Raw genomic sequence first — 24,199 nt, 5'->3', positions numbered from 1 at the left:
CAGAAACAACCAATATCGAAAGTGTGCTGTGCCCTTCCTTTTCTCTGCTCATGTGTACACACACACACACACACACACACACATCTACTCATCTATATACACATACACACCTAAAACAGGAGTTATTGTTTGTTCTTGCAAAAATGGGAGTGTACTAGACTTACTGTTCTGTGATGATGACGATTTTGTAGCCCTTAAAGTCTGGAAGGGCCAAGCACTAGACCCAGGGAGCTTATGGTCAGGGTGACATGCCATGAAACACTGGAAGTCCCTCGATCACATTTATGTGTTCAAAGAAGGCAACATGGGCTTGGGGACCCTGCAGGTGGGGGCTGGATTTATACAGTGCAGGTGGTGTTAGGACAGGGGGGCGGGGGAGCTGGGTGAACAAAGGCTTCCCCGAGCTGACAAGGGAGCTGAGCCGAAGGCCTTGTGTCAGAGAGTGGGTGGGGGGTTGGGCTGGGAGAAGGCCTTGAATGCCAAGGAGAGGCAATGGCAAGTTATACAGGGCAGTGGGGAGCCCCTGGAAGACAAAAGTGGATGTGATGCTGCTGGGGGAAGGAAGACCTGTCTCCGTTGTGTGCCCATGCTCATGAGCACTTGTGGGCGCACCTGCCCCGGAGATGGGGTCTTGGGGACATGGGGTGGAGGGAGTAGGGGACTCTGGATCTGGAAGCCGCAGGTAGGGGTGATGTCAAGATTTGTTGGCTGCCCCTGGGACACTGAATCGAATTTCCAGGGTTCTCAAAGGGGCAAAGCCAAGACTGCTAGTGCCCTCGGCCTGCCCACATTGTCCCTCCAGCCCCTGCCTCCCACTGCCACCTCTTCTGTCCTCTGAGAGCCTCTGTCCTCGCCAGCCTCATTCTCAGGGTTCCATGAGCACCCCCTGGGGGGGGCGCAAATAGAGAGGTCAGAGGAGCCGCAGAAGAGCCAGAGGTTCCAGCTGCTTCAAGGCTCCCTTTTGTCGTGGCAAATGGAGGTAAGGGACAAAGGGGAGCCTCAGACACTTCCCTAATGAGTTATTATGGAAGAGGTGGGGGGGGCGAGGCAGGAGAGCTGACAGAGCAGGGGTGCAAGGGTAAAAATTTTAAGGTTTGGAGGATGTGAGGCTCTGGAGAAAGGCAGAGAAAAGAGGACAGGGGTTTTTTAAGAGTCTGCAGGGTTTGAACTGGGTCATGTTTACAGTGCTTTGAGAGATTCAAGTAAAGATTGGAATTCCTTTTTAATTGCCTTTGGCCGCCAGGCTGTGGTTTTGAATGTAGAGCCAAGGCAAGCCCGGGCCACACGGGGCAGAGGAATTAACTTGGATTGCATAAGGAATACTTTCCCCTTCCCTTCTTCACATTTTGTTCTGAAAAGTGGATGCGTGTACACCTAATGCACACATTGTTAGTGAATTAATGATGGAATTTAGGATTCATGGTGTCAGAGACTGTAGAAAACATAATCGTGTCTCGGTTAAGGGAATAGAAACCAACTCTAGCTCAGTCATAAAGTGAGCTTTGCTCTAAGGAGGTTGAGTGTCTCCTGGAAGGAGGTAGCTGGTCCTCGGGAAAGGACCAGAACTGCCAGAGAGCCCTGCACCAGCATCTCTCTTGGTCTCTGCTCCTCGCTGCAAATCCTCCCATCTCTGTCTTACTTTTTTTCCTTCTCTGCAGAGCAGCTTCTTCTGTTTCTCGGGTCCCCACGGCAGAGATCTCAGCTCCTGCTGCTCTGGGGGTAACATGGAACGATGCCAAATGCCTTGGAAGGAGCTGAATGTCCCTTGGCTCCAAATCCCAGTTTTTGGAGAATGACTCTCAATGGCCCTGGCAGGGTGACATCCCCCACCCCCCCAGCTCCCCAACACCAACTTGTAGCTGGAGGCGTGGAGGGCATGGTTGCTAGAGACCCACGCGGCTGCCGGAAGCCCCCAGCTGCAGCCTGGTGGCAGGCGGCAAAGAGCAGTTTTTAGAGACAGCCGGCTGGGCAGGCAACCCAGAAGCTGTTCTCAGCAGATATCTCTCCTTTTGAGTGCTTAATTACTATACCAATCCAAGAGTGACTATAAAAATCTGATTTTATCTGCACTTCAAGACAGAGCTAAGTCCCCTGTGTTTTATCAGCTGCTCTGAAGAGGACCCAGGAGGAAGGTGAAGAACAGAGGCTCTTTCTCTGGCTCCAGCCCTGCAGCTTCTCTCTCTTAGCTGTGGCTCACCCCACCCCGCTGGCCTGGGCCAGCTCTGCTCCCCACTGGGAGGGATTGAAGCCGAGTACCTTTGGGCCACTTGGAGTCCTGTTCCCCTTGTCTGTGCTCCTGGGCTCTGTTCTGGCTAACAGATCCCCGCTGGACCCCCAGCAAGGGAAACTACCTGGCCCTGAAGCTTGTCTGGGAACAGCTTTGCCCCTGCCGCTCCTTGCCTCTGATCAGTGACTGGACACTGATCCTGGGCCCCAGGGGACCTGCCGATGCCCCCCCCCCCCCAACAATGCCCCAGCTCCTTGTAGCCCCGGTTCTGGCACCAGGCCAGCTGCTGGCCCTGAGTGTCATGGTGCTGCTGGGGGTGATTCCTCCATGCGGCAGCCGCAAGCAGGGGCACGGCCGAGGGTAACACCCCTGAAGGTTCACTGAGGCCCGTGCAGAATTTTATAATCTAAAAACCAGGAAGGCAGATATTTTAATTTCAAAAAGCATCGTAATAATGGCCTTGTCCTAAGTATTTTATATTATCCCCTTAATAGGACCACTCAGGACCCCTTTAAGAAGTGGTTGTCCCTTCTACTTCAAAGAGGAAACTGAGGTACAGAGAATTCAAATAACTTGCCTGAGGTCAGGCTTTAACCCAGGCAGCCTGGCGCCAGAGCCCATGACCCTAACCGCTATGCATGTTGCCTTTGTAATTCCTGTAGATTTGGTGTCATTTCCAAAAATCAAATTTTATTTTGAATTTTATAGTGGCAGAGGGGAATGGTAGCAAACTCTTTTCATTTTTTAGGGCTTCTGAAGATTTAATCCCACCTTGACCTTATCTGATTGAGCTGATCTGTTGGTTTTGGTTAGAGGGGGCTAGTGGTTTCCACGTTTTGCTCCAACCATCTAGAACTTTCCTGTCTGTTCTGGTACAAGGCTCTGGCTCAGGCTGAACCCTAGGGTTGGCTTCTACTATTTCCCATGGGGGGCTGAGGGAGAGGGGCACTGGGGCCAGCGGGGTCCAACAGGTGGGTGGTGGTTGATGCGTGGCGCCTGAGCCCTTCCTCCCGCCCCTCCTCCACTGGAGAGACAGCCGGCCCTGGCGAGGTGGGGCAAAGCCCTTTCACAGCCTGCTTGGCCGCTCCTCGCTGGCTCTGGCGCCCTCCCGACAGCCCCAGGCTGGTGGCAGATGGCTCAGCCTCGCCATCACAGAGCCCACTCCTGGGCGGCCCCAACACGTCAGAAGCAGATTGGACTTCAGGCTTTGGTGGGCGAGGGGCAGCTCGAGCAGAGTCCTGTTGCGTTTGTTTATTAAACACCTCCGGAGCCAGCTGCTCTTCCCCCTCCCCGAGTGGGGAGGTGCTGAGGCTGGGAGAGGACCTGAGTGGGTCCTGACTGCCCCAATCCGGGAGGAGGGGGGAAATTTCCTGGGAAGCCTTTCCTGGCCTCAACTCCCCATCTGAGCAATGGGTCAGCTGTCCTTGCGGAAGTGGGGAGGGGGGTTCAGAGCGGTGCCTGGTGATAGTAATAAAGATCATGGAGATGGTAATAATAGCCAAAACGTATTGAATGCTGACCCATACTAACTCTTAGTGCTGAAGACTGTACATGTGTTATCCGCTCAACAAATATTTACTGAGTGTCTACACAGTGTCAGGCATAGCAATTCCTGTAAGCCAGCACCGTTCTAAGCTCCTTAGGTTCAATATATTATTTAACCCTTGCAACAACCCTGAAGGCAAATACTACTATTCCCACTTTACAGATGTCAAAATGTGAGACCCGGAGAGGTTAATTCATTTACGCTAGGTCACATAGCTAGTAGGTGGTGGAGCCAGGATTTGAACTCAGCAGGTTCAGTTCTGGAGCTCATGCATCTAAACCCTGCACCTTCTACCTGTGAAGAAAGCTGCCCTTGAGGATCGGATAGCCGGTATGGGAGGAGGTGTGCGTAAGACAATTATATATATTTATGTCCTTTCAGATTGTTGTGGATGCTGTGAAGGGAATAAATATACTGGGATAGAGATTAACCTGGAGAGAGATTATTTTAGATACGGTAATCAGAGCATTTTGTTCTCACAGAACCTCGTGGCGGGTAGGTTTGCTATTTCATTTTCCAGATGAGTGCGGCGAGGCTTTGAGAGATTAAATAGGGACCCAAATACACCGTCCTCATCCCTGCATTCCTGGGCTCTTCTCTGAGGCTCCTGTGCTGTGTTTTGGGCCAGGGGAGAGGGCTTTTGGCTAATGATGAGGCTGGGGGTGGGTGGTGTCTTTGGGTCTCTCCCAGAGGATCTGACCTTGCTCTTTGTTCTGAGGCATCGAGAGGAAATTGTACCCATCTCCGACTCCTGTGTCGTCAGCCTTCTGGGCCTGGTGCGTGGTGTGTGCATTCGCGCGTGTGTGATTGTGTGTCTGCCTTCCTCCCTGCAGCCTCCTTTCCACACAAACCATCCTGACCTTTTATTAGGTCACTTTGTGATTGATTGAAATGTCCCAGGTACCTTCTTTTAACTCCAGGGTGATTATGACAATTATGATTATCATGTAAAAAAAAAAGGGGGGAGAGAGACAGAGCGAGGAAGAGGGAGAGAGAGAGAGAGAGAGGGAGGAAGAGGGCTGGGGGCCTGGGGGCTGGGAATCGTGGAGCTGCGCTGTCATTAAGCGACATTGTGTGAGATTGTTCGCCTTCAAAAGGCAGCTGTGAAAAGGAGAGAGTGTCTTTAAAAAAAAAAAAAAAGGCCCATTATGCAGGCGGTTTGGGGCGCATGGTGCTGGCGGGAGGGCTATGGGGTGTAATTAGGGCAGTGACAGCCGGAATTACAGTGGTGCCACCTCTCCTGGAGAAGGGGGAGGTGGAGGAGGGGACAGGTAGTGGCTGGGAAGTTCTGGACCCTTGCCAGGAGCTACAGGGTCCTTTGGTGGAGTCAGGGTGACCTCGGATTGGGCAGGAGGAGCAAGGAGTGCTGGCTGCCAGAGCTATTTATCTCTACAGCATGGAGGGGGCTTCTTATTTTTGGAAGTCTTTTATGATGGCTTGACGCCCCTTCCAGGCTTTTAGAGCATTCCCACTCCAACAGGGAGTTGGCAAAGGAAAGCCAATTGTGTGGAACAGAGGATGCAGATAAATAATTTCCCAGCCTCTTTCACTCAGAGGTCCCAAGCTGTTCTACCGGGAGGGGGAGCTGCAGCCTCCTCCCTGCTTGCCCCCATCCCTCCCCGCAGGGGGGTGTATGCGGGGGGGCGAGGTGCAGGGAGGCTTCTCTGCAGGGCTCGCTCCAGTCACCCTTCCAAATCACGGTGTTGGGCTAAACGGTGTGGTGTCCGAGGGACAGGTGGAAATGTCTGAGGCCCCAAACCCTTCTAACCTACAAATAGCACGGTGGGGGGGGCCAGGTTTCACCCAGTCTCCTGTCTTTTCCATTCCGACCCGGGGCTCCCCTCTGGAGCGTCCTCATACCTGTGGTCCTCCAGCCTCTGCACACCCCCAGCCTGGGAGGTGACTCCTTCTTAGGCTTTGGAACCCAACTGTCTGGGTTTACCTCCTCCGTTTATTACTGATGTGACCTTGGGCAAGTTCTGTCACCTTTTTGTGCCAGGTTTCCCACCTGTGACAAAAGGATAATAATCGTCCTTATGGGGAACCTGGGTGGCTCAGTCGTTAAGCGTCTGCCTTTGGCTCAGGTCATGATCTCAGGGTCCTGGGGTCCAGCCCCGCATCAGGCTCCCCTGCTCCGCAGGGAGCCTGCTTCTCCCTCTCCCTCCCCCTCCTCCCCCTGCTCATGCTCTGTCTCTCTCTCAGATAAATAAAAAAATCTTAAAAAAAAAATCGTCCTTATGCTGCAGGGCTGTTGAGAGGATTAAATGAGATGCTTGATGGGTAGGACTCAGCCCAGTGCCGGGCACACAGTGAGGCTTCCATGAATGTTCTTTGGGGATAGCCCAGCCTGGCTTTCCTGGAGGATGGTCCTGTTTCTGTAGTGAGCTAAACTCTGGCAGTTTTGTAATTGATCCTAGCTCTGCATCCTGGGGCCATGCAGCTGGTCATTCATTCCGTAAATGCATACTGAGCACCCGTGGGGTGCTCCCCGCCAGAGCCTGTGCTTCTCCAGGGCCTGGTCACCTCCTCTGCACAGACGCATGGTGTGGACCTGCCCAGTAGAGAGAGGCTGCAAGTGGCCACAAGCCAGGTACGACCAGGCCGGAGAGTGATGAAGGAGGTGTGGGGTGTTTGAGGTGGGAGGGGCAGCCTAGACCCTGGACCTGGTGCTTTGTCCTCTCTCCGAGAGCAGGCAAGAGAGGGGTCCCCAGCACCCCGTATCCCCCAGGAACCACGGCGGCCATAGATGTGCCGTTGGTGGTGGAATAGGCCAGACGTCCCCTCCTGGCGCAGTCCTCTGATGCTGCGAACATTCTGGCTCTGAGGAGACCTCAGCCAATGGAGCAAGGGGTCACTGCTACCCTTCGGAGGGACTTTCATGTTATTATGACTTTTTGTGACGATAACAAGCCAAGTCAGAACCTCTGTTTCCTGAAACTCCTTGCGCTGTTGTTTAGATAAGTTTAAATGAGCTGTGATTAAGCTAATTTTGAGGTAATTAACTTGGGGAAGGATTCCTTCACTTCTTAAAATTCTAAGTGACTGTTCATTATAAGAGGGAGCACTCGCAAAGGAGCCACGCGGCTTTCAGGAGCCCTGCTTAATTAAAACATAAGGAACTCAGCCATAGAGCAAGAGTTTACTGTCATTAATGAAAAATGAATATTCTTTATCTAATTACACGGCATAATTAATTGCAGTCTCCAACCACAGAGGCGGAGGGGGCAGGGGAAGCCACGGGAAGGCAGAGGCTCCTGTTCCAACAGACCCCAGCGAGGGTTCAAGCCGGACTCTAGGACCTTCTTGAGGGCCCAGGGAGACCCCAGCTCAGGGCACAGAATGGCCAGATGGCGAACTCCTCACAGTGGGAGCCGGCCCCCGCCTAGTCCTAGTGGGTCTCCGGTGGCAGTTTGAGCCCATGTCAGCCGTCCTGGGTCCTATCATTCCCTTGTAGATTTAATGAATTTATCGAGCTCCTACTATGTGCTAGATAATAAACACAAATGAGTGAAACGGACCTAAGCCCTGCCCTTAGGAAGCACGTGGGTTCAAGTCCTAGCTCTGCTGCTTATGAGCTATGCTGATCTTGGGCAAATTCCTTGATCTTCTGTGCCTCGCTTTTCTCATCTGTAAAATGGGATTAACAATAACACTTCTCTCATAGGGTTGTTGTGAGGATTAAGTGAGTTACTATGCATAAAGCATTTAGAATAGTGCCTGGCACATATAAGTGCTCTGTAAGTGTTTGGCCTATAAATAAATAAATAAAAAGAACCTAAGTCAGGATGGGTGTCATGAGGAAAAGAACAGCGTGTAACAAAACAGAACAACGAGGGAGGACTGGGTTTAGAATGGGTGTTCAGACCAGAGGGTGGGAATGGGACGTGGCTACCTGGCTGTGCGCGCCGCCCCCCCCACCTCCCCTATCCCCCAGCAGCCCAGCTGCACTGTCCTCACCAGGTCTTGATGCGTGTTCTGGTGTCTCTAACTTCCTCTCCATCTTCCTCCTGGGGACTCCCCAGGTCAACAGCACACTCTTACTCTTTGCTTTGCCCTCCGAGCGCCCCAGAGCATTCTGCCTAGCTGGAGTTCTGCGAAGACACCTGCTGCTACAAGTGAGGCAATCACAGAGAATATATGAGAAGGTGTCTTGGTGATGGTCTCCTCGTGCCCATTTTACTGATGAGGAGACTGAGACCCCAGGGTGGGGGGAGCTGTGAGGTGGCTGACTGGTGGGGCTGGAGGCCTGGCTCTCTGACTAGCAGCCAGAGGCTTGCTCCCACCCAAAGGTCGGGTGACATCTTGCCTTCTCAAGCTGCGCGGCTGTCAGGCCCCCCGAGTCCAGGCCAGTGCCAGCATCCCTTTGTCTCCCCAGACGGCAACGTCCCTCGCTTCAGTTTCTAGTCTGAGCTCTGGATCGAGGCCCTTTCCAAGAAGCTCCTTTCCCATCCCCCATCCCTCTACTGGGGTTCTGGAGATGAATAAGGCTCACCCCCTTCTGGGCAGGTGCTTCCAAGTTAGTCCCATTCTCTGCATCCCGTTGGACGGCCAGACCTGCCTCACCTTTGGTTAAGTCCAGTTTTGGGAGGAAGAGTGGCCCTACTTTTGCCTGTCGTGGTCAGCTGTGGGCATTGGCTCCTGGCCACACCTACGTCACAGACCAGGCAAATGCAGAATTGCTGGGCCCCACCCCTAGGGATCCTGGCTTCAGAGGTCTATGTCAGGGCCTAGGAATGGGCATTTCTAACAAGTTCCCAAGTGAGGGCTGAAGCTGCTGGCCTGGGCACCACACTTTGAGAACCATGGGCCGAGGCTGTTTCTTTTGCCTGGAACACATTTTCTTCCATCAGCTTCTCAAATTCCAACCTTCCTCCAAAGGTCAGCTCAAATGCAACTCATTTATTCACTCAAATGTGAGCTGAACACCTGTTAGGTGTCAGTCACCGTGCAAGGCGCAGGCGGTGTGGTTTGGTGAGCAAAACTCACCTTGTCTTTCCCTGTGGAGCTTACGGTCCCATGGGGACACGGACAATGAACAATGAAAAAGCCACAGATCAGTCCAGACTGTGAAGGGTATGATGAAGGGCACCATGACAAACAGTTAAGAGTGGGCCCCACTTGAGTTGGGAGCTGTGAAAGGTCTCTTTAAGGAAGTGACATTTAAAGGGGAGATAAGAAAGATGAGAGAAACCATCCCACAAAGAATGAGGAAAAGACTGTCTCAGGCAGAGGGAAGAACTGTGCAAAGGCCCTGGGGCAGGAAAGAGCTTGCTGCATATGAGGGAATGAAAAAGGCCAGTGCGGTTGGAGTGAAGAAAGAGAATTGCATGGTACAAGGTGAACCTGGAGATGAGGATTAGAGGATAGATCATAGCTTGCATTATTGGTTCCAATTTTTTTTTTTTTTTTAGTATTTATTTGAGAGAGAGAGAGAGAGAGAGAACACAAGCAGAGGGGAGGGGGAGAGGGAGAGGGAGAAGCAGGCTCCCCGCCGAGCAGGGAGCCCGATACAAGACTCGATCCCAGGACCCTGATATCATGACCTGAGCCGAAGGCAGACACTTAACGACCAAGCCACCCAGGCACTCTTATTGGCTCTAATTCTTAATCCCTCCCTGTATCCACACCCTAGCCAAGGAGTCACTGTGGGTGGAGTATCCTTCCTGCTTCTTACCTTTGGGCTTGGCTATGTGATTTACTTTGGTCAATGATACTTGTCCAGAAGTTCCAAGCCTAGGCACTCCGCCATCTGCATGAAAAAAACACATCCAGGTGGACCTTTTAGTTCAAAGACATGTGGAACCTCTAGAGTCAGACTAAATCATCTGCGCCAGCTGACCTATAGACATGTGATATTATGTCATTGTCATTTGAGCCCACTGTGTTTTGGGTGGTTTGTCATACAGGAACTGTTGTACTGGCTAGTGGCTTGTTATACAGTGATCGCTGACCGATATAATAATGTCAAGAAATGGAGCTATATTTTAAGTATAATTGGACGTCATTGAAAGTTTTTAACAAGCAGCTCTTTCTGCCCATGGGTCCTATCCTTGTGCTTTAATAAAACAAAACAAAACAAAAAAAGAGAAAGTTTTTAACTAGCAGGGTGATATGATCTGATTCATGATTTTAAGCCATGTCTCTGGCTGCTGTGAGGAGGGGCAGGTATATGAAGGAAGGAGGAGACTGTTCTAAGCCATCTGTATAGACCCGGAGCCCAGCAAGTGCTCGGCACAGAGGAGGTAGCCAGGAACTGTCACTCAGCCTTCCCCAGGTGGGGATAACTCTCATCCTTCCTTATGCCCCCCAGGTGGTCTCTTTGGGCCCTTCTTACCTGTGACTTGGCAGTAACTGTCCTCATTATACTCCTACCACTAGACTGTGGGATTCTAGAGGTCAGGGACCCGGCCTGACCCTTCTATGTGTTTCCTGGACCCCTGGACCCTGCGTAGGCTCAGCTCAGAGCAGAAGTCAATAACAGCCCTAAAATGAATTAATATAGACGCTCTTCCTGCAGCTACTGCAAGTGGGATTTTCACTTTGGTGGTCTCTAACGGATCCACACAGCCAAGTCATTCTATAGGTCGTGGGGTGGCTTTCTTTAAAACCTCGTCAGCAAACAGGAATCACGTGAGTGGTTCCCCTTTAGTCCCAAGATGTTTGGAAGTGGGCATGGTGGAAAGAGTGCTCTGAGCCAATAGGCAAGGAGTAACTCTCCTAACAAGGCCTGAGGATCTGGAAAGAAATCCGGCACGTGTCTATTTACAAACCTTTCCTAAAAAACTTACCTGAGTGCACCCACCTGGTGGGGAGCATCTGTTCTGTGTGGATGTTTCCTAACATACTTTACCTGCAAAATCTCTGGAGGGAAAAAGCAGTCCATATATATATGCTCCGATTTAAATAAGAAAAATCTATTTAAAAAAATTAATTTGGACGACCCTGCTCCTCACAGTATTTACCCAAGAGGCTCAAAGTATTTAACCAAAAGGCCTCATGACTTACACTAGGATTATATCCCAAAGGAGTAGGCCAAGAATGGTGATAGACTTTGGATCCTTCTGTCCCAGGAAATTTTACAAAAAGACCAAAGCTGTAACATATTAGCTGGTCCGGTTGAAAGGCAACAACATTCCCCAGGTAGACTCTATTTACCTGCCTGTTTCAGAACATGAATTTTAGCCAATTCAGTAGTTCAACTCAGTGTATCAGAATACATTGAGCACCTGACATGCACCCCTCTCTGTGCTAGGCAGTGATGGGGACAAAGATGCCCAAATGCAGTTCCTGCCTCAACAGTACTAAGCTTGGGAATGAGATAAAATCATGCTTTAGAGCAATTGTTTAAAGTCAGTTTCTTTGATTAGGCTGAGTGGGTCTGGTTTTGTCTTTTCTTTTCTTGTAAAGATTTATTTATTTATTTATTTATTTATTTATATTTGTTGAGAGGTGGTGGGGGAGGGGCAAAGGGAGAGGGAGAGAATCTCAAGCAGACTGCCTGCTGAGTGCGGAGCCCGAAGATGCAGGGCTCGATATCACAACCCTGAGATCATGACCTGAACCAAAATCAAGAGTTGGACGCTTAACCGACTGAGCCACGCAGGCGTCCTGGGTCTGTTTTCTTTCGGCAGCACGGTATTAACAACACCTAACACAGTGTCTGCCAGCACATAGTAGGTGCTCACTGAAATTTGTTTTATAATGGAGATATCATTTACATATAGTGAAATGCACAGATCGTACGGGTATATTCTAATGAGTTCTGGCGAATGTGTCCCCCCATGTAACCAACACCTAAATCAAGACTACAGCAGTGCTGTCCTATAGGAATATAATGTGGGCTGCATAGGTAATTAAAAACAAGTAGCCTTGTTAAAAAAATAAAAAGAAACAGGTAAAATTAATTTTAATAGCATATTTACTTAACATAATATAACCAAACTGTTACTTCGCCATGTAATCAATATAAAAATTTGTTAATGAGATATTTTACATTATTTTGCTCATCCTAAGTCCTTGAAAACCAGGGTGTATTTTACACTTACAGTGCATTTCAGTTCAGACTAGCCATATTTCAGGTGCTCAGGGACCACCGTGGCTAGTGCCTACTGTGTTGGGCAGCACAGAACTAGGACATTTTCATCACCCCAGAAAATCCCCGGGTTCTGTCTCCCCCTTTCAGCACTTGCCTTGTCCCCAAAGGCAACCACGGTTCTGATGCCTATCATCAGAGATTAATCTTGCCTGTTCTAGGACTTTACATAATGGGACTCACTAACCGTATGAGCTCTTGTGTTTGGTTTCTTTTATGCAGCATCCAATTTTCAAGATCCACGCTGTTGTATGTACGAGTAATTTGTTGCTTTTTGTTGCCGAGTGGTACTCCATTGTATGTGTATGCCATGTTTGTTTATCTTCCCTCAATCAATTTTTGGTTTGGAATGAATGTCGGTGCAACAGGGCAAGGTACAGAAGGAGCCTGCCCAAAGGACAAAAAGTTCTGAGGGTTTGGGGATGGCGGAATGACAACAGGTCAGGAGGAAGGCCATAGGATAATGTCCCGGAAAAGACGCATTTGAGTTGGATCAGGAGGGTACTCAGGTTTGGCACGTGGCAGGGAGGCAGGGCAGGCATTCCAAGTAGAGGAGATGCCTGGAGCAAAGGCCTGGGGGTGAGTGGTAGGGGCTGAGTTTGGGGAAGGGAAGTCTAGGGGAATGCAGGTGGTCTGGGGCCAGATTTGGAGGGTCTTGAAAGCCACTGGGAAGGAGTCTTACAGATGCATGGGCTGTGGCTACTTTGGGAGCAAGTGGACAACCAGAGATAGAAAGATCTTCCTGGAAGAGGAGACACCTGGCACAGGCCTTGAAGGATGATCTTTCCTGCTCCTTGCTGCCCACGCCCCAGGTTCCTGAGCATCTTCCTGCACCCTTGTGTCTTGGCTTCCTCCAGCTGTCCCCTCTCTCTGAACCCCCCCCGCCCCCCGCCCCACTGCAGCAGCAGGGTTTCCTGTGCGTCCCTGGGCCTCATCCCCACAACATCCTTTCCTCGGGCCTTTCCCACATTCATGGTTCTCCATCACAGCCTTGCGTTAACCAGTAGCTGCATTGACATGGCCCATACACCAGCCCCGGCCTGTCTCTGTGGAAAGGGGTGTCGTGCCAGGGGGGACCACTTATCACCCTTGTCCAGCTGCTGGAGGCTTCCCTGGACTCCGGGGTGCATTCGGCCGGAGCTGTCACAAACATCACTGACTCAGCCTGTCCCTGCGCGGGGAGGACATCCAAGTAGTCTTTGGCCTTGGGAAATGGCCCCGGTGTTACCCTTGCTCAAGCCATGACGTCTCTGTAACATCGCAGACTGTGCAGCCTGGGTGGGGAGAAGCGATGGGTCATGTCATCCCATCTGGTTACAATTCATCTTCAATCAATCGCGTTGATGTATCAGGAGCTGAGCCGGAATATATCTGGTCTCACTGACTCCTCACACCCACCCGGCGGGGCCCAGAATAGCTATCCCCACTTCAGGGATTCACGGACCTACCTGCTCAGGGCCACTTCTACCGCGGAAAAGTGGCAGAGCCAGGGTCTAGAACCCTAGTCTCAGGACTCCGACTCCAGAGCTTGCTCTCCAGAGCTGGGCGGCCCAGTGAGTGGTTTCCTGGCATGGCGGCTTGCTTCTCTCCTGCCTTGCTTCTGCTCCTGTCCCTGTTCCGGGGCTCCCCAGAGAGTGGCTTATTTCTTTAAGCTTCAAGAAGAGGAGAAAGAAAAGGGGAGATGATGAAATAAATTTATTGCCATGTTAGAAACATTGGATTGAATAATTGATCCCTATGGCTAAGTAATTTCCCTCTTTCGTGCAAAATATAAATAAATCTGTAAGGCTTATGCTGAGTGATGAGCCTGGGCCACCGGCTGGATTTCACGATGTGAAATGCCCTTCAGAGTCTCTGGCTTCCTCTCCTTGACCCCATCAATGAGCTGTTCTAAATAGCCCTTGTGTTCTGCCCGAAGGAGGGATGCTGGCACCTCCTGCATCTTGCCTGCTACAGTTAGGCAGACGTGGGGACGCCTCACGGAGTCTTTCCGCAGCTCAGCTCGACCCTAGCAGGTGTGGCCCAGAACTGCTGATTTTCAGAACCATAAATAGACCAGTCTAATTATTATTATTATTATTCTTTTCTCTAGGCTAAAGGGGAGGGGTGGTGGTGGGGGGTGCTGGTGTCCCAAGTGTGTGATTATACAACACAGATCGCTCCTCTTCCCTAAAAGTTTCATCTAATTTCTGGAAGAGATGGGCAGTGTGGCAAATCCTAAATTAACCACAGGGGGTCGGGGGGGATGGGGCGGGGCGGGGGGAGCTTTAGTCATCTTGCTCTCACGGTGGTTTAATTGTAACATGTTTCCCTGGGGTAGCCCTTCTTTCTAGCCTCCACCTAGTCTTAGGTAAGGACCTGGGAAGAAAGATGGGGTCCTGGCTGGTGGACGCTGCTCCCTCCCAGGTCAGCACTGGCCTCTGTACCCAGCTGCTGTCAGGTGGGATGCTCTGGGCTTGGAATCTCAGGAAAGGGTTTTATAAGGTGCAGGAGTTTTCTGGAAAGCAGATGGCTTGGACTCATGGAATGGTTTTCCCATCTTTGAAGGGTATGGGGGTGAAGATAGACTCCAAGGGGTCAGGCACCTAGGATTCCAGGAAGAGGGTGCTGTTGGCTTCATGGTGGGGCGGACATGGTTGTTTCCTGTGTCTTGATGTGGGATTGTGGCTAAAGAAGCAGAAGCTTTTAGGGCATATGTTGGGGGCAGGCAGGGGCCAGGGAGTCCCTCTTAGCCTTAGTTTATGCTTCGAGGCAGTCTGTGCAGCTTTTGGTTTCGGTTCCCCTGAGACTGACTGCCCTGAGGGAAAGGAAGCAGCTCAGCTCCTCACGTAGATTCTGCCTCTGGCTTTGACCTTTTGCTTTCACAGGGAGTGAACATGGGGTTTAAACATGGAGGGTCCGGCCACACGGGACCCACAGTCCCTTCCCTATGCTGCTAACAGGAGTTTTGGGGATCCTGGGTCTCATGGAGTCTTGGGGTCACAGGGTCTAAGGGATTTGCCTGTGTAGTGGCCCCTGCCTTGCGGGTTCTCTGAGCCTCGCAGATGCCTTCTAATCCAGCCCGTCACTCCCAGTCTTGAGCTTGTCATTGCTTCAGACTGAGAGAGCCTTGACAAGGAGAGAAGTTGGTGCTAGAATCTGGGCTGTGTGAAGCCACCTGTGGTGGGCATACACCATTCTTGTTGGTCTTCTTGCACTGGAACCACGTTCCCATATTTAAGCATTCTAGCTTTTGAGTCTTGGAACCAGACAGCCTCAGCAGACAATCAGAAAACTCACTTTCCCAGGTTCCCTTGCCGGCAGGATACAGGCTGAGGACCAATCGGACACTCCCATCCTGGACCTCGACTAGAGGGTGACAAAGCAGGGACCTGCAAGCGCATTCCCACTGATGGCAGCAGTGACAGTGACAGATGCACCTGATTTCGGGAGGTGCTGAGGGTGGAGGTTCCAGGAGCGGCATCTGGGAAACAGGAAGAGAGGGGCCGGGGTGGTGGTGTGGAGTGGAGGGCAGAGGGACTCTCCTCTGCGTCCAGCGCTGGAGGCTAATGGTCCGCGGTTTGCTGCAGTGAAGTGCCTATGAAGCTATCTCTAGGGACCCAGATGGTGCCCACCGTGTGCTGGCCTGGGAGATTGGCTGCACTCACGGTAGGAAGAGTGGAATAATAGGTGTTTGCTTCTTTTGATTTTAAGGGAAGTCCAGCAGGAGAGAGAGATGAGCTCTGGTGTCCTGTTTTCTCCAGGGTGAGGCCAAAAAAAAGTAGACATCATGTAATTCTGCTGCAGAAAGCCTTTTCTACCAGCTGCTGGTTCTCTGAGATCCCTGAAGGCCAGGTCCAGAAGTGAAGGCAGGCTGCCAAATGGTGGCTTTGGCTAGTTCTCCACTGGGCCATGTTCTCATGGTCAAGGCTCAGGGGATCCCCTCCTGCTGCCACTTTGAAGCTCTTCCAGTATAGTGTCTCTACTGGGCATAGATGAGCAGTCCCTCCATGGTGTGTTAATGTGTTGGGGGGGGTGTCTTTTAGCCCAGCATGTGCCCATGGCCAATATGCAAAGACAAACAAGGGCTTCTCATTGTTCTTGGGATAAAATCCAAATTGTATATGACTCCAGTGACCCGAGAGGTTTGGCCACCACCCACTTCTCTAGCCTCAAGTCTGGCTACCACTTGCTTTCTCTCTTTAAGTCATGCTGGCCTTTCTTGAAGGTCCTCAGAAGGTGTCAGAACTTGTCTCAGATTGTTCACACGTATTTTTCTGTTATCTGGAGCATTCTTCCCATCCTTTCCCTGGCTAAGTCCAGCCTTTCTCTATTCTTAAGACCAACCTCTGCACAAACCAGTTTGTCTTTCTGAACCCAACTCTCTGATTGTGGTTTGACCAGCATAGAGCAGAACAGGTCTATCACCTCCTTTGGTGCAGATGTTATGGTGCTATTAATGCAGCCTCAAGCACAAAATTATTTTTGGTAGCTGCTTCATGACATCTACTTGCCCGTCCTTATAGACTTCTATTTCCCTGGAGCTGTCCCCTCCTGCAGGGGCTGTGAATTCAGGACTGCTCCTGTGTAGCTGGGCTCTGGAAGCAGATAGGTCTGGCTTCAAGGCTGGACCCTGTCCCACTTGCCCCTCTCTCAGGCCCTTTTTGGCCTCTCGAATGCAAAGCCACTATTCTGTGCTTCTTGTGGTTCATTCTAGCTCTCCTTGTGAATATAATTGAAATTTCACAGTCATCAGTTTTTAAAATGATTTTTTGAGCTTTGGAAGGTGGTAGGAGTCACAAAATGTCTTCAGAATATTCTCCTCAAAACTTCTTGCAGAAGTGAGTCTGCTCCCTTCCCACCTTCCCACAAGCCTTTGCTAAGCCCCTACTGTGTGTCGGGCCCTGGGCTCCGTGCCTGGAGGAGGAGGGGCAAAGGAGAATCCTGCAGACCCCCCCTTGCTGCAGTCCAGCGGGGGGGTGGGGTGGGGGGGTGCTCACACTAGCCCGCTTGCTTGCATCTAAAAGCAAAGGCGGCTGTGATAAATGCCAGGAGGAGTGTCAAAGTGCGGTGGGAGCAGAGGCAGGAGGGGGCGGAGGAGGAATGTGGGATGCTCCACTGGCTTGATTTTTCCCATCTGGAAACCACTGCTCTGAGTTTCTAGGCTATAAATGCAGAGATGTTTTGAAGGGACTGAGAGGGTTACAGAGTCATCCTGCCTTCTTATTTAGAGCCTGTCCCTGCTGGCTTCTCCTTGTGAGGATGTCCACTCTGGGGCCGGTTCCCTGCCTGGCATGGTCATCCTTCCCTGCTGCCTTACAGATCCCTCCTAAGTGCTGCGATCCCGGGAAGCCTTGCTTGATGATTCCAGCGTGGGGAGAATGCCCTTTCCTGACACTCTGGATGCCATGAGGGGCAGCTGACACTTTGGCCGTGCTTTGGGCAATCCAGAATCCTTTTGTTCTGGGCTCTTACCCCTGTAAACATCCCACTGGACTAGGCACTATTCTTTTCCAGCACCAATGATGTTGACCGAGGGGCATTCGAGCATGCTGGTTAAAAGCAAATGAGCAAAAATAGCAACTCTGCAGGGGAGAAACCAAGTGATCAGTGTTAACGTCACCAGTCACAAGTCATGTTGATATGTGCCCCCAGTACAATGCAAGGAGCTGGGCACTGTACCTCTGCAGTGTGCTCCCCCAAACCCATAACCTCAGACTGTTCTCAAGGAAACGCCAGACAAATCTAAACTGGGGAACATCTATAAAATATATCTGTTACTCTCCAAAAGTGCCAGGGTCATGAAAGACAAGGAAAGACCAAGAGATGGTCCCAGTCTAGAGGAGACTAGGGAGATATCACGACTAACTGTGACCTGGGATGCTGGACTGGGTCATGGAACAGAAGAAGGGCATTCGTGGAAAAACTGGGGGAATCAGAGTAATGTCCATAGTTTTGTTAATATTGTTGTCCCAACATTAACTTTTAATTTTGATCAATACACGACAGTTAAGGGAGACATCAATGCTAGTGGGGGCTGGGTAGAGGGCATACGGGGACTCTGCCTCATGTTTGCAACTCTTCCATAAATTGAAAATTATTTAAAAATAAAAAGCTAAAAAAAGAGGCAAAAGAGGCAAAAAGAGGAAACAGAACACATGGACTCAGATCTGGCTCCTCTGCTTCCTGGCTGCTTGACTTTGGACATCTGACACAACTCCCCGAGCCTCAGTTTCCCCATTTGGAAAACAAGGCTAGTGACAGTGCCTACCTCATAGGTGGCTGTAAAGATAAAAAGAGATAATCATGAGGTGCACACCCAGAAGGTGTCTGGCACACAAGAAGCAAGCAATAGGATTTAGCTATGATTATTGTTATTGATGAAGAAGGAAGTCCAACTTCTAAAAGCTGGGAGAGTATGCCAGGTGACAGAATTCAGTAAGATTTGAGCCATCCAGTGTGATTCGATTAAGTAAACATCTACAGATCTCTTCTGCATGCCAGGCCTGTACTGGGGGTTGCAGAGAAGAAATCAGACCCGGTTCTTGCCCTGGTGTCACCCAGATAAGAGGGTGGGGGGACAGACCTGGATGTAGATGATTGTGTAGAGGGACAGGCAGCTTAAAGGAGCATGTTTAAGTTGCTACAAGGTCAGAGGCAGGAGCTCTATCAGAGTCTAGGACTGGGTGGGGAAAACTTCGTGGGTGTGCTAACATTGGCACTGGGCTTTGCTATGGGGATAGGAATTTCTAGGTCTACCTAGAAACCTTAGTAGGCTGACAAAGCACTTCATAGGCACCTATAGGTGCTGTGCTTGATGCTTTACCTGAGTTGTTTCAAATTCTCTCCACAGTCCTGCGGGGAGGTTTTGTTTTGTTTTTTGTTTTAAACAATTTCACCCATTTCCTTTTACTTCCTTTAATTTGGCTACTAGCAAATTTACTATTTTATATTTTATTTTTTAGAGAGAGGGAGATCACACAAGTAGGGCAAGGAGAGAATCTTGAGCAGGTTCCATGCCCAGCAGGGAGCCCAACGTGGGGCTCGATCTCACGACCCTGAGATCACGACCTGAGCTGAAATCAAGAGTCAGACGCTGAACTGACTGAGCCACCCAGGTGCCCCAGAAGGTTGTTTTTATTACAGATTTATAGTTGAGGCAGCAGAGGCTCAGAGAGGGAGTGAAGTTTCTCGAGGTTATAGACTACTTACTGGTTGGCAGAATTTGGATTCCAACCCATCTTGTCTGAGTCCAGAGCTGCCCGCCATGATGTAGCCACAAGGACAATGCAGGCTGAAGGAGCGACAGGTCCCCAAGTGTGGCAGGGTGAGAACAAGCGCTCGGGTGTGGTCCCCATCAGCTGTGAGGTGGCGGGGGGGAGCGGAGACAGGTTGGAGAGATGGTCAGGCAGAGCCTGGAACACTCTGCTCCCATGGGTTCAGACTGTCTCCTCCAGGGTAGGGGAGCCACGGAAAGGCTTACCCAGGGTGCAAGGCGGTCAGCTCTGTGTCCTAGGCAGCAAGCCCTGGCTTCTGTGTGGGGCGGGACAGGAAGCAGAGTAGAGGCAGGGAGCCAGGGGATGAGGGGATGAGAGCAGATGGAGAGGGACAGACGATGAGAGGGTAGCATCTTGAAAGCCTTACTCCAGGGAAATGAAGGAAGGTGAGAAAATGTGGCTTCCCGTGAGTCAACCGAGCAGCAGCGCGGCTGCCACACGGCTGACAGACTCGGGCCACCTGAACAGAGGAGCAGGGAGGGCCACCCTCTCCTCACAGCTGCCTGGACCACTTGAGCTCACTCCAGAGGGAACAGAGACATCCCAGTCTGTTTAATATGGGGACGGCATCACAGATCACCTCCAATGAGGAGCAGTTGAAGGACCTAAGGGTGTTTAAACCAGAAGAGAAACAGTTCAGCAGAAAACAGAGCAAATGTGTCTGTGCGCCCCAGAGGGATCGGGCGGTGGGGGGTACATTATAGGAGGTCGATTTTGGAAGGCCCTGTACTCTCCGTTGTTCTTCTCTGCTCCTTTCTGCTTCCTGCTTCTTTCTCTGAAGCCAGAATTTCTTTGCTTCTCTGGTCCACAGGGTGGGTGGAAAAGGCCCCTCACACAGTTTCTAGCCCCTGGTACCTGAGACTTAATCTCTTTCTTCCTCTCCCTCCACCCCCATCAGGAGTTTCCCACAATCCTTAGGGAAGGGACTCTGGTCCAGGTCAGACCACATGCCCATTCCTTGTCCAATCAACAGTGGCCATAGGGGCGGAGCCATAGTGGTCATGGGCCTGAGCAGGTGGAGGGAGAAGGAGGTGAATAGAAATGGGGGGGGGTGGGGCTGGACAGAGAACCCAACAGGTGTGGCAGAGCTTACCTCTTTGAACCTCTCTGTCTGGGCTCTTCCCGAGTTTGCCAACCTGCAGTGATTTTGGAGGGAGGGTCTGAAAGCAGAGAGTGTGTCTATTCCTTGATGATTTGTTCTGCCCAGAGATGTTGAGACTCCTCTCATTCCAGATCAATACTGGGCCCCATTTTCCAATTGTCTGGCTATTTCCCAGCTATTTCCCATTTCCAAGACTGCTGTCCAGCCAGGGCCCGGGGCTCAGTGTTTGGGGAGATGCCCCAGCTGCTGGTTCCATGGTTCCTGGGGCCCTGGGGTCTCCAGGGTGTGGGCTTGTGAAGCTAATTGACTCTAAAGAGTGGGCTTGAAATTGGAATTTTCTGGGCCTTCAGGTCCCTGGTTGCAGCATCGGATGCTCATTAAAGCACAGGTAGATGAATTGGCTCTGTGGATGCTGACTGTGCCAGCTCAGGGAGCCGCGGCAGCTGGGTGTCTAGCTCAGCGACATGCTGACAGAGCAATGGCTAGAGTCGTGGGTGAGGCACTGACTCAGTCAGTGGGCCTGAATCCCGGTCTGTCTGTCTGTCTGTCTCACACACAATCCTAACTAGCTGTGTGACCTTGGGCAACCCAGGCTCTCTGGGCTTCAGTTTCTGTAACACGAGGGGTCGGATAGGAGGAGTCCAGAGCCTTCTTAGCTTAGGGATTTCCAGGAGGTATTGATGCCAAACGTCGGGCCAGTCCTGTGTAGGAAGTTCTAAAACCTGAACCATCCGGACTGCCCCAGCCTGTGGGTGGGAGCACAGCCACGGTACCATTAGTCCTAGACTATAAGAGCTGCAGACTCTATCTGCCCCTTGGGAGGTCTCCTCTTCCCCCTGGAGTGTTCCTTGGTTCTGTTAGGTCACCTACGGTAGCTGGTTCTCACATCCATGCCTCTTCTTCTCCTGGGGCAGCCCTCTGCTCGCCATTTGAAGGTGGTGACTGGTCACTTCCGTTGCTGCTGATGCTGTCATTAGGAAGGCCACTTCCCAGGAGTTCTGCCCAGTATGGATGGCTTGATTCTGCTCTACCATTGCTTCGTGTCTCCCTGACTCTGCCACAGGATGCCAGAGCTGAGGGAGAGAGAGGACCCCCCCTCCTCACCATGTCACACCTGGCCACGCGGGCACCAGAGCAGCCCAGCCTGGACCCAGAGTCTCACATCATCAGCCTTCATGAAAACAGCTCCGTCATCTTCTGGGCTGAACCCTTCTCCACTGGCTTCAACCTCAGCCCACGAGGCTGGGCAAGGCGACAGTTACCACCTCACCCATCCCCCACAGTCCTCATTTCAAGCTTCTGTCCTCGTCAGGAAAACACCAGAAGCTCCTAAGCATATCATCCTGTGGTGGGAAGGGAGGATGTGGCCTGAACTGCCCCACTTGCTGGAAGCATCCATTTTCTTGCTCCAGGCTCGCCAGGTTACTGCCAGTCCTCCATTGGATTTCTGTTTGAGTGTTTCTGTCAATCAAAATTAAGCAGCGTTTATCGAGTACTTATTGTGTAGCCAGCATGGGGGAAATTACTCTCTTCTTTTCTTTAAAAAAAAAAGTTTTCTGCTTTCTGATTTTTTTTTCCTCCCAGTTTTCTCAGCCTTCTGGAAGGGATGCCTTGAATTATTCAACCTGGAGTACAGATCTCTGGAGAACATCGCCTTGCGGCTACTTTAATCACTAGAAAGGTTCAGAGTCAGTTATAATCAAGCCTGAGTCAACGTGGAAATGCTCATCTCTGGCTTGAAAACAAGATCAAAAGGAAGACCAAGGAGGAGATGAAATCTGAGAGGAGAAATGGATAGTGGTTTCCAGAGGCTCATAGGTCCTTCTCTTATTTCCAGAGGCTTGTAGGTCCTTCTGTTATTTCCGAGGGGGGTCGAGGACCAGGAGCCCCGGCCCCTGCCGGGCATGTTACTACGTATTTCCTCTGACCTTTTGTAATGTCATCGACAAGTCAGTCACAGCTCTGTGCCGATTCAGGGGCCGACTGACCAAGGACGGGACTTGTGTCTGATGGAGGTTTTGGGGTGGGGGAGCTGTTACCTTTTAAGAATGTGTGAACACAGGGAGGTGAAGCTACGGATGGGGGCAGGGCTGTTTCTACCCAGAGCTAACGTGGGGTTAGGCACCATGAGGCAAGGACTGTAGGTATGGAGAGTATGGAGGACTGGCTGGAGGCTGTCTGTAGGCATGATCAAGGGGGGGAAAGCATCCTAGGGAGGTGGGAGAGGGCAATTCTGTCCTCATCTGGGCTCCTGTCTGAGACCTGGGAACGTGGGGGTGGAGGTCTGGAAGTAGAAACAAGGAGGTGCTTTTGGGGGCTAGCTTGTGCCGTCGGTGCCAGGCCGTGTGGCACAAAAGGGTGGGGGGCGTTGTGCCCAGCTTAGCACGGGGACTTCAGAGAACACAGAGCAGCCTTGGTGTGTTGAAGGCCCAGGCTCTCTCACTGATAGCTTGACAGTGACAGGGCCACCACCTGCAGCAGCAGCAGGGCACTGAGGTGGGGGTCCCCTCTTCCCTGACTGCCCGTGATAGTCCTCCCCGAGGATGGATCGGCATCGAGGGCTAGAAACTGTGCCCCTCCCCACCCCCAAGGGAAGAAGGATGCTTATTGCCTAAGTTAAGGACCTCAGGAGGCCACATCTAGGAGGCCACATCTAGGGTTTGTGGGCATGCTCTCTCTTCTCTTTTCCATCCCTGCAGGAGACACTGGTTAGGGCTTCTCCAAAATGGGAGAAGGTCCAGTTCTCCGCCTCGATATCTCTCCCCCGTTCCCCAGCTGGGCAGCCCTAATACGGTCTTGTGAGGGTGTAGTCTGCTCAGCCTGGGGACGGCTTTGGGGCTGCTTCTCTCTCTTACTGTCTGTCTCTCTGCTGTTTTTCTCTGGCCCTTGGGGGCAGGGATCAGGTGGGACTAGAACCCATCTCACCTCAGGGTCCTGAGATCAGAGATTAGGCTGGGGAAGGGGGTGGCCCAGCTTAGTTTAGGAAAAGGAAGTCAGGGCCAGCCCAGCATGCTCACATTGGGGCTGGGACTGGAGACAAGCTAGGAAGAGGTTGCTGGCCCTGAGTGGTTCCTTGGTGGGCTCTTTTCCCTAAGGACCTCTTAGGAGGAGGGTAGTGGCCAGGCCCGGACAGGATCCGGAAATTTGAAGACTGGTCCCGATGCTGTCCTAGCAGTTTGGTCTCCTAGCTCTCTGGCCACACAGCCCCAACCCAGTGGTGGTAAAGGGTGCTGGAAGCCTCAGCGTCCCTGGCCCCCATATTGGTGCCCTCCATGATGGGTACAGGCTGCCACTGCAGGGCTGTGGCTTGAAGGTGTATTTGTGGGCACACATGAGTCACCCAAGGGATGCCCAGCTGCCTGAGTCAAATCTCAGCCCTCGTCATACCTCAGTTTCTTCAGCTATAAAATGGATAGAAGGTTGTGGTAAGGGTTAACTCAGCTAATGCATGCACTGCACTTGGCACAGTGCCTGGTGCGTAGGAAACACTCAGCAAACAGCTCTTCATGCTCAATTGTGTCTCTGCGTCCTCTTGGAGACTAGAAGTCCTGCCCTAGCAGATGGGGCCACAGAAACGCCGCTTGTTGCTGTAATTGTAAACTCCTTCGTACCCTACAGACTTAAGGGGTCTAGGAAATGCTGGTTAATTATTTTTTTCTTTTGTGGAGTAGTGAAGCAATATAAATGGATGGGACTCGCCTTCAGCATTCCCCCATTTCAGTAGAATCAGCAAAAAGCCGATTACATCCTATTATAAACATGTACTGCACAAATAAAAAAAAAATGAACAATACAGAGGCGTATAGGATTTCTCCACCCCGGGGGGCTTTTGGCTGTTTGGTGGGTTTCCTTCTAGACCTGCCGCTATGCCTCTGCAAACATGTTTATCCTATAGATACACACATCCTTTATGCTTCCCTCCCTCCCTTGCTCTCTCTCTCTCTCTCCCCCCACCCCTCTTCCTTCGGAGGGGGGA

General features: G+C 51.4%; 1 protein-coding gene across 12 annotated transcripts in view; it reads left to right on the top strand.

Annotated features, from left to right (window-relative positions):
- The window catches only part of LOC115943103 (uncharacterized), a 160,341-nt gene that overhangs the window by 45,827 nt on the left and 90,315 nt on the right, over positions 1 to 24,199 (top strand). For 3 of the 12 annotated variants that reach the window (XR_014144807.1, XM_081818104.1, XM_081818105.1), the window contains one exon: positions 21,138 to 24,016. The exons of the other annotated variants lie outside the window; for them this stretch is intronic. Coding sequence is in view for 2 of the 3 variants with exons in the window: in XM_081818104.1 (XP_081674230.1) it covers positions 21,138 to 21,556 (419 nt within the window). In the remaining variant the exon portion in view is untranslated. Of the gene's footprint in view, positions 1 to 21,137; positions 24,017 to 24,199 lie in introns of those variants that run through there. 12 annotated transcript variants of the gene reach the window in all.

Source organism: Leptonychotes weddellii, chromosome 4 (genome assembly GCF_054177405.1).
Source record: "Leptonychotes weddellii isolate Sample4059 chromosome 4, ASM5417740v2, whole genome shotgun sequence".
Classification (NCBI taxonomy): Eukaryota; Metazoa; Chordata; class Mammalia; order Carnivora; family Phocidae; genus Leptonychotes; species Leptonychotes weddellii.
This window is presented reverse-complemented; position numbering and strand designations above follow the sequence as displayed.